This window comes from Oryzias latipes, chromosome 16 (assembly GCF_053564925.1).
Source record: "Oryzias latipes strain Hd-rR chromosome 16, Olatipes_Hd-rR_3.1".
Lineage (NCBI taxonomy): Eukaryota > Metazoa > Chordata > Actinopteri > Beloniformes > Adrianichthyidae > Oryzias > Oryzias latipes.
This window is the reverse complement of record NC_136252.1, coordinates 5038520-5052525: the sequence shown is the minus strand read 5'-3', so window position 1 is coordinate 5052525 and position 14006 is coordinate 5038520. Positions and strand designations below refer to the sequence as shown.

General features: G+C 46.9%; 1 protein-coding gene across 1 annotated transcript; it reads left to right on the top strand.

Moving 5' to 3' along the window:
* Positions 1-550: 550 nt before the first annotated feature.
* tmem74 (transmembrane protein 74) lies at positions 551-5558 on the top strand. The gene is made up of 2 exons (XM_004086651.5): positions 551-2198; positions 2715-5558. Exon 2 carries the CDS (start codon positions 2785-2787, stop codon positions 3625-3627), a length of 843 nt encoding a protein of 280 aa, XP_004086699.1. The 5' UTR covers positions 551-2198; positions 2715-2784; the 3' UTR covers positions 3628-5558.
* The last annotated feature ends 8448 nt before the right edge of the window (positions 5559-14006 follow it).

The following is a 14006-nucleotide window of genomic DNA, read 5'->3' as shown; positions in this document are numbered from 1 at the left end:
TAGCTTTTCAAGACCATAGAACATATAATATCTCTATTTTGAAAAATTGTGGACTTGGGCCCCTTTTGAACTAACCGATTCAATTGCAAATGCATTTTTCTGAATTACTCTATCATGGAGGAAGATATGAAAATGTTGCTTTCTTCTCATCTGTGCTGCAACTTGGATTCAAATGGCTTCTAACAGCTAATCTCTCTGCAGGGATTGGAATGGGTTTTGGGGCAATGGGGAGGCGGGGGTATCTAGTTTTCCTTCTTCAACACACTCAAGATACAAGATTAAGGTCAGATAGAGCGGAACTGCTGAGCTTTCTCTCCATGCAGGAGCAGTCTGCATGCTGCACACTTCCTACAGCTCTCTATATTTACTGCACAGTCTCAAGCAGCTGCTGCCTCAGCTAAAGGTGAGGTGAATTCAGCCACTCCTCCATTCACTATTCCCCTTCATCACTCGCTCTTTCACATTATTCACACTGTTCCAAGTCCTCCTGCTGCTGGGTTTTGACAGGACCACTTTTTTTCCTTTTTCTCTCCGGTATCTTTCTCTCTGACGCTGCTTCAGAAAATGCTGTGCTGTATCCATGTTTTTTTTTTTACTCAGTGCAGTGGAAGCATGCCCATGCTGGGAAACACTTAGAGATTAAATAGCTTTCAGAGGCTTGACTTGCCAGTCACCCCTCGTCTTTCAAGCGGTGTCCTTGCCAGCAGGAAAAGTGGTGCACTGTTGCAGATAGATAGCATCTGATAGTTGGCTGTTGCTGCCTCCCAGGCGAGAGAGTGGTCAGATTTCAGCTTCCTCTCTCTGTCTCTCTGCTTAGAATGAACTGAAATTGTCAACAATCTGAAAAAACTAAACATTAATCAATAGGCTCCATCGGGTAGTGATGCAGAAAGGCCATCTAAGTCCTCCAAACATTTGCTTTTAAATTAACAACAATAATGAGCAGAAAAAACCTTTGCCACAGAACGTCTACTGCAGTTTGTGTGTCACTATGCCATCCCTTTCTTCCTCCCTTGACTCATCTTTTAAATGGAGTCGCATTGGGAGTGAAGCCAAAGTCATTCACCTGGCCACCATGACTCCAGGAAGAATGGCAACCATTTTTCATAGCTGCCTTCTGTCCATGTTAACCCTTGTGCTATCCTAGACACTTTAACATTGGGAGTTGGGTCATCTAGACCCACTAGACAGTGCTCTGAACCTTTTTTCTTCAATGATTTGTGATCTTCACTGGTGTCCATGGATTACATGAAATCCTCTTCACCTTTATCCACCTTTGTCATGGTAGGGAGAACACGTCAATGGTCATCTTGACCCCATAGGATAGCACAAGGGTTAACTAAGGTGGAACAATCAGCAAATGAAAGTTCAGTTAGATGTTGGATTTGAAACACGCTACAGTGCTTAGCATTTTTTAAATAAACCAAAGTAATGTTTGCTGTCTTTACTGTTTGTTTTACATATTTGACAAAGGCTGGACTCACGGTACAAACCTCGTCATGAAGAATTATGAGGAGAGTTACGGATCAGATGACCTATTAGACCTCTAGATTAAACGTGGATTAGGCTGAGTGACCACTAATCTTCTGAGAGGCCACAGGAGAGCAGATGGTGTTCGATACATGCAGTTCAACAATGACATTTGCATTGCACAGCTGGAAGCTTATCAGGGCACATGGTTGCATCAAAAGAGAAGAAGCACATGCTGTTGGTGAAGCTTGGAGCCTGAATTAAGAATTATAGGTGTGTCAGCTGATGGAGCCCAAATGTAGAATATTTTATTTATATTTTAGCTGCTGTTGCTATTTATTATTCTAACATCCTGCAGATGTTTAGCTTTGCTGCAGTACTGCTCTCAGCTAAGCTGGTTTTGCTGGGAATGCACCAAATAATCAATACATCGATAAGTCAGCCAGTTAAAGATTCAGGTTTGAGGGTTCCCACCGGCTCACCCCTTCAATCCTCCCTCGTGCGTGTGTGGACTTGCAGATCTAAATCGCGGCGCTCCTTTCAGCACGCTGCGTGTGGGAGGGACTTGGAGGCAAAGCTGCCCTCGGTGCAGTCCGCCACCACAGCATCATGCGTGTGGGGCTGAACGCACGCATAGCTCCTTCTTCTCTCTGCAGGCTCTGCCTTTGATCTCTACCGTCAAGTGTCGCTACCGAATGGGGAGTCAAGCGGAATACAGAAATAGCACGGTGAGCTCTTCCTGTTTTCAGCCACTCGAGGAGGTACTATGTCGGGGATTATAACATTTCTAAACCCGGACGTGCATGAGATGAGCCTCTGGAAGAGCGGAGACTGTCATCTCTCTGCTGGATTCTGAAGCTATGTTTAGGGCTGGTCCCAAATCTATATGGATTGTGTGCATAACGCAAGTGTGTCATGAGTTGAAGGACACACTCATGCATACCTCAGGAGTCCGGTTTTACAAATGAGGTGTTGTACGTTTGAGAACAAACGTGCGTCTTGACCTCGGTTTAAACGTGAAAAGGTTCCGTAATTGGATCTGCAGGCTAATCACTGATCTATTTAAGATGCTTAAAATAAGCATCCAGGGATTTCTCATAAGTAATTTTAAACTGGGTCCATGTGTTTTTACACAATTTGAGAGTTCACGCACACATTTTTCAAATGAAATCTTTAAAAACGGTTTTGCAAGTATTACTGGTGTTAATTTTACGAATACAATTGAACTTCGAGTTGTTTTTCAGGGATGCTGTGGAGTGACAACAACATCGTGGGAGGAAGGCTCAGTGTGAACCAGAGGGAGGTGGAACATAAATGGCTTCTCCGGAGCGCCTTTCCCCCATCGACAGAGGAAAAGAGCCCGAAACTCCTGATGCCCTTGACCGGGTTTCCGCCCCAGCGTCAGCCCGAAGGTCAGGGGGATCAACAGTGGGAGCGTTCCCGAGGGAGGGCAGCTGCAGTCCTGCTCGCAGCAGCCAGAGCCGCTGCCTTTCAGCACCAAGGACAGAGCCGCGCAGAGCGGCCGCGGACGGCAAACGCTGCGCACTCGGGGAGGGGAAAGCGCGCGTTTGTTGTGACAGGGAATTAGAGACATCTTTCACCTTCATTGATGAGAACGTGAACTTGCGCCAGGCCAGTCCAGAGAGCAGCTGCAAAAGTACTCTCAGGCCCGCGCGAAACGGCGAGCTTTTCTCTGAGACTTTACCGGAGTTTTCCTTCATGTCCGAGGATGATCTGTCCTTCGGAGAAGGCTCCGGGAGCTCCACAGACTACGGGTTTATCAGTGCAGTCACATTCTTGGTGACTGGAATCTCCTTGGTGATCATCTCCTACGCGGTGCCTCGGGAGGTGGAGGTGGACCGTGACAGTGTCTCTGCCAGGGAGATGGAGAAGCTGGAGATGGAGAGCGCCCAGATCGGCGCCCACCTCGATCGATGCGTCATCGCGGGGCTCTGCCTGCTCACGCTGGGTGGCGTTGTCCTGTCCACGCTGCTAATGATCTCCATGTGGAAGGGGGAGATGTACAGAAGGAAAGTCATTGCTTATTCCAAGCGATCAGCCAAACTATATGGCTCCATCAGCCTGAAAACCAGATCCAGCCCAAGTCACTCCTCTGCGCACCTGTCTGTGGAGGAGATGGAGGATACTGTCACATAAGCTGCTGCCCATTAAAGCCTGTTTAATCTACACTGTGGCCTAGCTTAAAGGTGCATCAACAAAAATTCATCACATTTCTCTTTATATTGTTGCCAAATTTCATCATACTCACAGGAGCAAACATATTTAATGAAATGTAAACAGTTAAAATAGCTTTTTGTGACATAGAATGGACCAAAGACTTTTTTCTTCTGGCCAAAGAAGTCTTACCCACAATGCAATTTTGTATAGCCTCTATTCATTATTGAGGATATTCATATTTAATGTGAAAGTTTCCAAGAGCAGAGCTGCACACAGACACGTTTCAGAAACAGGAGTGAGTCCCCAGAGGCTGCAGAGTGGGAGTAAGTATGCCTGCAGAGCCATCCCAGCTGCTGTGACTGGGGAAGGGTGTGGATCAACTCATGGTCCACATGCTGATAGTCAGTGACAAGTCCTCCTTGGAGGAGTGCTTAGGTAAGCCAGGAAGTCTGGCATCTGAGACAAACCCCCACAAAAATAAAACATTTCGACTATATTTGATCTAGTTCACCTTGGTAAATCTTTCCTTTCATTTTTCCATTCTCTTGTCTTGGATAATCTATCTCATTTTATCCTTGGAGCCTTACATCTCTTAGCATACTTTAGATGTCATTAACTAGACATATTTTTTAGTGCAACAAGGGTGCTGGACGATTGCAACCAAAGTGCCTGTGACCCTTTTAGTTCTCTCAGCCTTGACAGTCGGCTTTTTCCCTGCTTTGCGACTTCAAGATGTGCTTCATAGCACATAATCACACATGAAAGAGTCCCCCTTCTTCTTTAACTTTGAGCTGCCACAAGTTCAAAGAACTAATTATCTCTCAAATGTAAGATGTCATTTCTCCAGTAGACAGTCATTCCCGATTGCAGGTTTACTGTTCTCTAAAAAGCTAATCTCTGGGTGTTCTTGTGCTTTATGTGTTTTCTTATGCTTGTTAAGGGCTGCATTAGATTTGCAGTAGTGATACTGCTCAAATTTAGCTTAAAGACCATCTGACCTTTAAGCCAAACTCACATTACACATGCTGCGCTTTTACAAATGAAGAAGAAAATCATCCATGGAGACAGCTTGTTTTAAGGAAACAGAGGTCTTTTTGCTTCATATGTGCTCAAACGTTTCCAAGAGCTTTCGACTATTCTGCGTTGCTCCCACTCGCAGATGGTCTTCAGTCCACTCGTGAGAAACCCTTCATCAGGCCAAATTTACTCCGGAAAAACCCTCCACAACCAAACCAAATTGTTTCCCTCTCATCCGGTTTTCACAGATTCGGATGGTTTATGTTGTTTCTCCTCCACCTGGACGCCTTTATTCCAACATTACCTGCAGAGAATGAAATAAAATCCTCACATTTTGCTGAAAGTCTTTTCTATGTGTGAGGTCCATACATGATGCATGAACCTCTGCATTTTAGTCACATTTGAGAGCATTCAGCCAAATGTTCCTTCTGCAAGAAGAGTGCTAATGATTCTAATGCAGTGTCTCTGTTACCTTGGTTTCCGGATTTTTTCAGGCTTTGTGACCCTGTTTCAAGGCTTATGTTGAAAACGACATGAGTCAGCCTCTGTTAATGGGATGTGTAGGCTGATTGCTCGAGGTCTCATTGTTGCTGTGCTTTCCATCTTTTGCAGCACTTCAATGTAAACATTGTCACAATACATTCGTGTGTTAGGATTTCCAGCCAGCGCACGCAACAAAAAAAGAAGGAAGAGTCACGGCATGCAAAGACAAGTCAGAGGGAGTCTGTATCTGTGCCTGAGGCAGTGAATTAATGTATCTTTATGGTTCTGTAGCTTTTCATTTTTTTGTCAGTGGAGCTGGAAAGTGTGTGTCAATCACAGTAAAACAGGTGTTTAAACTGGAATAATGCAGACAATTAAGAGATTCTAATAAAAAGAACAAGTCTTATAAAGCAGTATTGTCCTTTTCTCTAAAAGATCTATTTGGGTTGGTTCCTTACAGAACAAAATCCAGTAAAGGCAGCAAAACCCCAATTAACAGTTCAAAAAAGTACACTGTATTCATGTTTTGGTGACCATTAGGCCATTCATTTATGAACTGTAGCTTTAATTATTTAAAATATGATCTCATGAAAATTGTTATCTATAACATTTGTTATATTTAACATATCCTTTACTTTTGAAAGCAGCACATACAAGTTCCTTTCAAAATAAAATCTGTCCCATGTCAAGCACATAATCAAAAGAAAAATGTGAAAGAGCTAAGTCAAAAATAGTAGTTTTATCTCATTAAGTGCAGTTTATTGGACCTTTTTGTATTTTTTAGTATCAAATAAAAACATGACAACAATGATTAAGACTATATATAAATACAAAACACATTATACATATTTGTAACCAAGACAAAGCTGTGTAGCAGAAGATAAGAACATGTGCAGTAAACTTATTTTCATAGAAATAAGTGTCAGGACAGAAATCAGGGCTGGACTCAGATGCAGAGTTTAAGAGCTTTAATCTGATTGCTATTGCTATGGTTACGGCACAGGATACAACTAAACAAACTGGCACAGGACAAAGGCAGACTCACCCTGTGTCCGAATTACCGCCCTAACGTCTATGTAGTGCGGTCGCCATTTTGTAGGGGTGTCCGAATCTACAGTTCAAAAATCGAGTGCACTAGAAATTTCCCAGAAGTCTCTACGAAAAACCACGGTGGATCAATGCTCACTCGATTGTCAAATATTGACCACAATGCAACTCGTATGGACCACAATGCATTGCTTTTAAATTATTAGAATTTACCCTCACATTGACGTGTTCTCCCTACCATGACAAAGGTGGATAAAGGTGGAAAGATTTCATGTAATCCATGGACACCAGTGAAGATCACAAATCATTGAAGAAAAAAGGTTCAGAGCACTGTCTAGTGGGTCTAGATGACCCAACTCCCAATGTTAAAGTGCCTAGGATAGCACAAGGGTTAAAGAGCCAGAAGTTAGGAGGAAAGAGCAAGAAGGGAGGAAGAGCGACGGGAGAGTCTGTTAACCTTCCTTGAGTTGAAAATATTGTTCAAAAAATGTAACATCGTTGTTGTTTTTTAACATTTAATAAATGCATAAAAAATTAATTATTTACATGAATTATTTTAATCTGAGCCATTTTTAACAATCTCAAAAGGATTTTCAAATAAATATCAAATGTACACACTGTAGCGACCTGGGGGTTAGCCCCGCCTTCAGCCCCTAAGACTCATGGGAAGTGGGGAATCTTGATGTGAAAACCGTGAGTGAGAGGGCTGGGAACACAAGTGACATCTATGCTGTTTTGCTGTTTGTGGTGTGTTCAGAAACATGGGCTTTGATGCTGAAAATAAGAGTAAACAATCTGCCTCTGCTTTTGCTTCTCCCTCCTTAAGACTCTCTGGGGTTGTAAGGTGTATGCTGCACGGACAACTCTCAAATGTAGCTGGTTAATTAACAGCTTGGCTATAGTGAAGTGGTTGGTTATTGGTTGTTATAATAGTTAAAATATTATATGTTAACATTTACTTTTATTCATCTTAACAATAATCGTGGCCTTCTTACGACGGAGTTTTAGGGCCACGGTGAGGAAAAAAAAATTCTGGCCAACTTGGCGAGATTAAAGTCGTCATGTTGCGCGAGAGAGAAAAAAACTCGTAAATTTACAAAATTATTGTGGAAGTGAGCATGCAGAGCAGCAGGTGAACGCCGTGCAGCAGCAGAGCAGACCGACTAAACTCAGTTGAACAGGTGAGCTGAATGTTTATTGATAACGTTCCAAATATCTGGAAGCTCATTTGATTGATTTACAATTCATTAAAGTTTTATTTATTGATGGTTGGTTTGCAGGATCACTGCAGCCCGATGAAGCCATCGGTGTCCCTGCAGCTGTTTGCTTGAATCCTTTCTTCCTCCACCAAAGACCAGGGGCCTCATTTATAAAACTTTGCGTAGGATTTGCGTCAGAAGTGGCGTACGGATGAAACATAGGATGTGCGTACGCACAGAAATATTCGGAGTTATAAACCGTGCGCACGCACATCCTACGCATCTTTCCCTTAATAAATCACAACCAATTCTAAATGCAGCGCAGCTTTTGCGGCTTTATGACACGCCTATAGTTGCCCATAAATAGTCCGTGAAACGCCCACAAATGAATATTCATTGATTGCGAAACCATGCCAAACACGGAGAGAAAATCAAAAAAACGTAACTTCACTCAATGTGAAGTATCGTTGGCGAGGTGGAAAAGAGGAGAATAATGTGTGGAGGGCACAATGTGGCCTTACTAATGCCAAAAAGGCACGTGAGTGGCAGACGGCGGCAGACGCTGTAAATGCTGCTGCCTCACAACCTCGGACCGTGGCCGAAATAAAAAAGAAAAGGTCGGACATCAAAGTCAAGGCAAAAAAACGTCTAGCACTTTTTGCCTTTTTCAACGTTGTAATGCTAATATAACAGACTATTTTCATTCATCTTTGTTTTTTAATGATCAAACGGGTCGCTTCATCTGCAGGAGGGGGCGTATGTAACACCGTTTACTTCCGCATTGGTGATCGGATGACAGGTTCATGACTTAATGTGACAGATGAACTTCAGGTTATGTGAATGAAAAGGAGAATAAAGGCTGCAGCGGTCCTCTGCACCCAAACGTGTCTCTGAGCTCCTTATTTTACATATGAAAGTCCGCTTTACTGACGCCGAACCCCGGAAAGACTGCTACACGGGAAATAATCTGATTTTGAGTCGCCAAAAGGCTCAGAATCTCTTTGTTTTAAACCTATAATCCGGAAAAAAAAGCTTCACAAAAGGCACCACATATTTCATCTTCAAGCTAGGCTCCGATAAACAGACAATTTCGGTGTTTTCTCCTTTTTAATCTATGAATTTTTTCCCCGTAAATTTACGAGTTTTTGGTGGCCATAAAACTCTGTCGTAAACTCTTAAATAAGCCACTAGCTCACCAACATTAGCCATAACACTGAATACTCCTGAAAGACTCAGCTTCACTTCTCTCGCGCAACATTGCGACTTTAATCTCGAAACTTTATTTCGACTTTTATCTCGACAAGACGAGTTTTTTCTCGAAACTTTGTGTCGAGTTTTTTCTCGTCATGTTGGCCAGAATTTTTTTTCCTCACTGTGGCCCTAAAACTCCGTCGTACCTTCTAGCCCAGTGTTTTTCAACCTTTTTTGAGCCATTGTCACGGTTGAGACAGGACACAAATGCAGGACAGCGAAAGAGCTTCAAAAGCAAACAAGGTTTAATCACGCTTGGTACTTGAAATGACTGAAGCAAACTTACAGAACGACCCAGTGACAAGAAACAAACAGACCAGGGTTTAAATACACAAATGGGAATGACAAAAAGGGGAGCAGACAGGTGCCGGTGATGACTGGTGAAGTTACCTAGTGAAACAAAAGGGGCCCTGAAAGGAAGTAACAAAATAAAAGCCCAAAACCGGAAGTGAGAAAACACCCACCAAACCCGCCCTGGCTCCGGCTCCTGACAATACCCTTCCCTCAAGGGGCGCCTCTAGGCGCACCACCAGGCTTGTCAGGGTGCCGCTTGTGGAAGTCCTTAAGCATGCCCTTATCCAAGATCCTTGACATAGGCTCCCAGGACCTCTCCTCAGGTCCGTAACCCTTCCAATCCACCAGGTATTGAAGGCCCCGACCTCGACGTCTGACGTCCATAATGCGCTTGATCGTCCAAGCGGGCAAACCGTCGATGATGCGGGGTGGTGGTGGTTGGGCGGGCGCGGGCTGGAGAGGACTCGTGATGTAAGGTTTGTACCTGGGAAACATGAAACACAGGATGCACTCGCATGGTTCGTGGCAGACGTAAGCGGACTGCCACAGGGTTGATGACCTTCTCCACCACAAATGGCCCGATGAACTTGGGCGCGAGTTTCCTTGACTCTGTCCGCAGCTTGATGTTGGAGGTGGATAGGAGAACAGACTGACCCGGCGTGTAGGTGGGTGCCGGTAGCCGGTGCCGATCAGCCAGTCTCTTGTTTGCTGCAGACGAGCGTAGGAGTGCTGTACGAGCCTCCCTCCAGATGCGTCGACAGCGTCGGTAAAGGTGTTGCACCGAAGGCACGGCCACCTCCCTCTCCTGCTCAGGGAATAATGGTGGTTGGTAGCCCAGGGAACCCTCAAACGGGGACATACCCGAAGCTGATGACGTCAGGGCATTATGGGCATACTCCACAAAGGGCAAGAGGGTGCTCCATGACGACTGGTGACGGGAGCAGACGCACCGGAGGGCCAACTCAAGGTCCTGGTTAGTCCTCTCCGCCTGCCCGTTGGTCTGGGGATGGAAGCCTGAGGAGAGACTGGCCGAGGGACCAAAGGCCGCACAGAAAGCCTTCCAAACCTGTGACACAAACTGTGGCCCACGGTCAGAAACAATGTCCACTGGTATTCCATGTAGTCTGAAAACATGTACGATAATGAGCCTGGCTGTTTCAGAGGCAGACGGCAGTTTCCTCAGAGGCACGAAGTGGGCTGCCTTAGAGAAACGATCCACCACAGTCATAACCACCGTCTTGCCGGCGGACGGAGGCAGTCCTATAACAAAGTCCAACGCTATATGTGACCAAGGACGACTCGGGACAGGTAAGGGGTGCAACAACCCAGGTGGTGGTTGAGTGCTGACCTTATTTTGGGCGCAGATCATACAGGCCGAAACAAATTCCTTGGCATCCCTAGCCAAACCGGGCCACCAGAAACTGCGACGCAGGAAGGTGATAGTTCTGTGCACTCCGGGATGACAGGTGAACCGTGTAGCATGGGCCCACTGGAGGGCCTGGCTCCTCATGGCCCTAGGGACATAAAGTTTGTTAGGAGGACCCCCTCCAGGGTCTGGCTCATGGTTCTGGGCGTCCTTAATGTCCTTCTCTAACCGCCAGGAGAGAGCACCTAGAACACAAGCGGTGGGTATTATCGTCTGAGGGGTCTGAACCTCAACTAAGGGCTCCGACTGTCGGGAAAGGGCATCAGGTTTCACGTTCTTGGAGCCAGGGCAATACGACACGACAAAATCAAAACGAGCAAAGAAAAGTGACCACCGTGCCTGTCTTGGGTTCAGCCGTTTTGCGGTCCGGATATAAGACAAGTTTTTATGATCCGTCCAGACCACAAAAGGCTGACCCGCCCCTTCTAACCAATGCCTCCACTCCTCCAGCGCCAGTTTAATGGCCAAGAGTTCCTTATCCCCGACGTCATACCCCATCTCCGCAGGAGTAAGCCTGCGGGAAAAAAAAAGCACAGGGGTGCAGTTTGTTGTCCTCTTTATGTAGCTGGGACAATACCGCACCAACCCCCACGTCCGAGGCGTCGACCTCCACAATAAATTGGATGGAGGGATCCGGCTGAACGAGCACCGGCGCCGTAGTGAGCAGGTGTTTAAGTTTACAAAAAGCGGGCTCAGCGGCTTCAGTCCAGCGAAACGGGGATGAGGTAGAGGTCAAGCCTGTAAGTGGAGCCGCAACCGAACTATAATGACGGATGAAGTGACGTAAGTAATTGGCGAACCCCAGGAACCTCTGTAACTGCTTACGGGACTCTGGAGTAGGCCAATTGACCACAGCACTGATCTTGGCGGGTTCCGGACGAACCTCCCCCTCAGCAATCACAAAGCCCAAAAATGACACGCTGGGGGAGTGGAACTCACATTTTTCAGCCTTGACAAACAACTTGTTCTCCAGGAGCCGCTGGAGGACCAGGCGAACATGCCGCCTATGTTCGTTGAGGCTCCTGGAGAAAACAAGAATGTCATCAAGGTAAACAAACACAAAATGATGTATGTAATCTCGGAGCACGTCATTTATGAGTCTCTGGAACACCGCCGGAGCATTAGAAAGTCCAAAAGGCATTACTAGGTATTCATAATGTCCCAGGGGAGTGGTGAAAGCGGTCTTCCACTCATCGCCTTTCCTTATGCGCACCAAATGGTATGCATTTCGCAGGTCCAACTTGGTGAACACCCGCGCCATCTGCAGCGACTCGAATGCGGAGTTCATAAGAGGCAGGGGATACCTGTCTTTAATCGTTATGGCGTTCAGCCCCCGAAAATCAATACAAGGACGCAGCGTCCCGTCCTTCTTGCCCACGAAAAAGAAACCTGCTCCAACAGGCGATGAGGAGGGTCTTATGAGGCCCGCCCGGAGAGAGTCAGTGATGTACCGGTCCATGGCCCCTCTCTCAGGTTTAGACAGACTGTAGAGATGACTCCTGGGAAGGGCGGCTCCAGGCAACAGTTCAATAGCGCAGTCATAAGGCCTGTGTGGGGGTAAGGAAAGAGCTCGCGACTTAGAAAATACCTCTCTCAGATCGCGGTATTCAGGCGGAACACTGGAGAGGTCAGGTGAGGGCGGCTGCCCTACCGGGTCGGCGGAGTCAGCCCCTGGATACCGAGCTGAACGCAGACAGACTCCATGACAGTCATCACTCCAACTCACAATACGGTTAGTAGGCCGATCTATATGCGGATTATGGAGAAGAAGCCAAGAAAAACCTAACACTACAGGATTATGGGAGGACTCGAAAAGATAGAACTCTGAGTGCTCGTGATGATTTCCAGACAGAATGAGGTGAACGGGCTCCGTAATCTGGTTAACAGTAGCAACTGACTCACCATTAAGGGAAATAACCTTTAATGGATGGGAAAGGGACCTGGTCCTGAGACCGATCTGTCTGGCCAGCTCAGCATCCATAAGGTTCCGTTCGGACCCAGAATCTAATAACGCCTGAATGGAAAACCCCTTACCCCCAGAAAAAATTTGACCCTTCAAAATACAGGAAGTGGATGTAACACTAGTGGGCGCTTGACCCCCGCTCGTCAGTGTGCCCACTCTTAAGGACGAGCAGAGGCTTTTGGGCAATCCTTACAGAAATGACCCCGCCGACCACAGTAAAGACACTCACCCGCCGCCATCCGCCGTCTGCGTTCAGTGGGAGATAACCGACCACGCCCTAGCTGCATGGGCTCCTCCGATGGTGCTGCCGGAACGGCTGTGGAGGTGACAGAAGACAAGTGAGTGGAAATACGACCATGGTCAACTGGGGACACCCTGTACGAGGTACCCGTCTCGCGGCGACCTCGCCGACGGTCCTGCAGCCGATTGTCAATACGAATGGCCAAAGCAATGGCCGGCTCCAGAGAAGAGGGCAACTCCAAAGGAGCCAAATGGTCCTTTAACTCCTCCAATAATCCCTCCAAAAACGCGTCTGTGAGCGCTGCGGGGTTCCACCCGCTCTCAGCAGCGAGAGTCCGGAACTCGATGGCATACTCTGCCACCCGGCGGTCCCCCTGAGTCAGCCGTATCAGCGCCCGCGCCGCCTCCCTCCCGGGTTTCGTATGTTGAAAAACCAGGGAAAATGCCTCTAGAAAGGCAGGGAGTGATGAGCAGGTCTCTCCCCCACGTTGCCACTCCGCAGTGGCCCACGCTCCGGCTCTGTCGGAGAGGTGAGAAATGATGAACGCCACTTTGGAGCGGTCCGTGGGAAAGTTAGCAGCCTGTAACTCGAAGTGAAGTTCACACTGGGTGACGAACGCTCGACAGTCCCCGGAGTCGCCAGAAAACCTCTCAGGACGTGCTAGTCGAATCCCCGAACTGGAAGACGTCTGGACCGGAACCACCGGGGTGGGCACAGGAGGGGATGGATGAGATGGAAGCGGCTGCTGGATCTGTCTAGCCAAGGCATCAAGGCGGTTGCCGATTAAGCTCAGCTGCTGCTCCTGGCGCCCCGACATCTCCAACATCCCTCGTCGAAGGCAGTTCAGCTGCTCCTCCTGCTGACTGATGATCCAATCCCGGTCACTGCTCTGGGCTCGTGCACTCTCCGCGTCTGCTGTGTCCATGGTGACTGGGTCGTAATGTCACGGTTGAGACAGGACACAAATGCAGGACAGCGAAAGAGCTTCAAAAGCAAACAAGGTTTAATCACACTTGGTACTTGAAATGACTGAAGCAAACTTACAGAACGACCCAGTGACAAGAAACAAACAGACCAGGGTTTAAATACACAAATGGGAATGACAAACAGGTGAGCAGACAGGTGCCGGTGATGACTGGTGAAGTTACCTAGTGAAACAAAAGGGGCCCTGAAAGTAAGTAACAAAATAAAAGCCCAAAACCGGAAGTGAGAAAACACCCACCAAACCCGCCCTGGCTCCGGCTCCTGACAGCCATGGCACACTTTAACCTTGACAAAAATGCCGCGGCACACCAGCATCCCAAAAAAAAAAAAAAACTAGAAACTCATAGTCTGTATTGATCTACAGCCTCCCCCCCCACACACACACACACGTGCATGTTTGTGATAATTGTGGCAGAAAAAGCAGGAAGTTGCAGCTGTTTTTTCTAAAAGATG

What these genes read in the sequence shown, in the direction of transcription:
- tmem74 (XM_004086651.5), top strand. Translation starts at nt 2,785, where the DNA reads ATGGCTTCTCCGGAGCGCCTTTCCCCCATCGACAGAGGAAAAGAGCCC.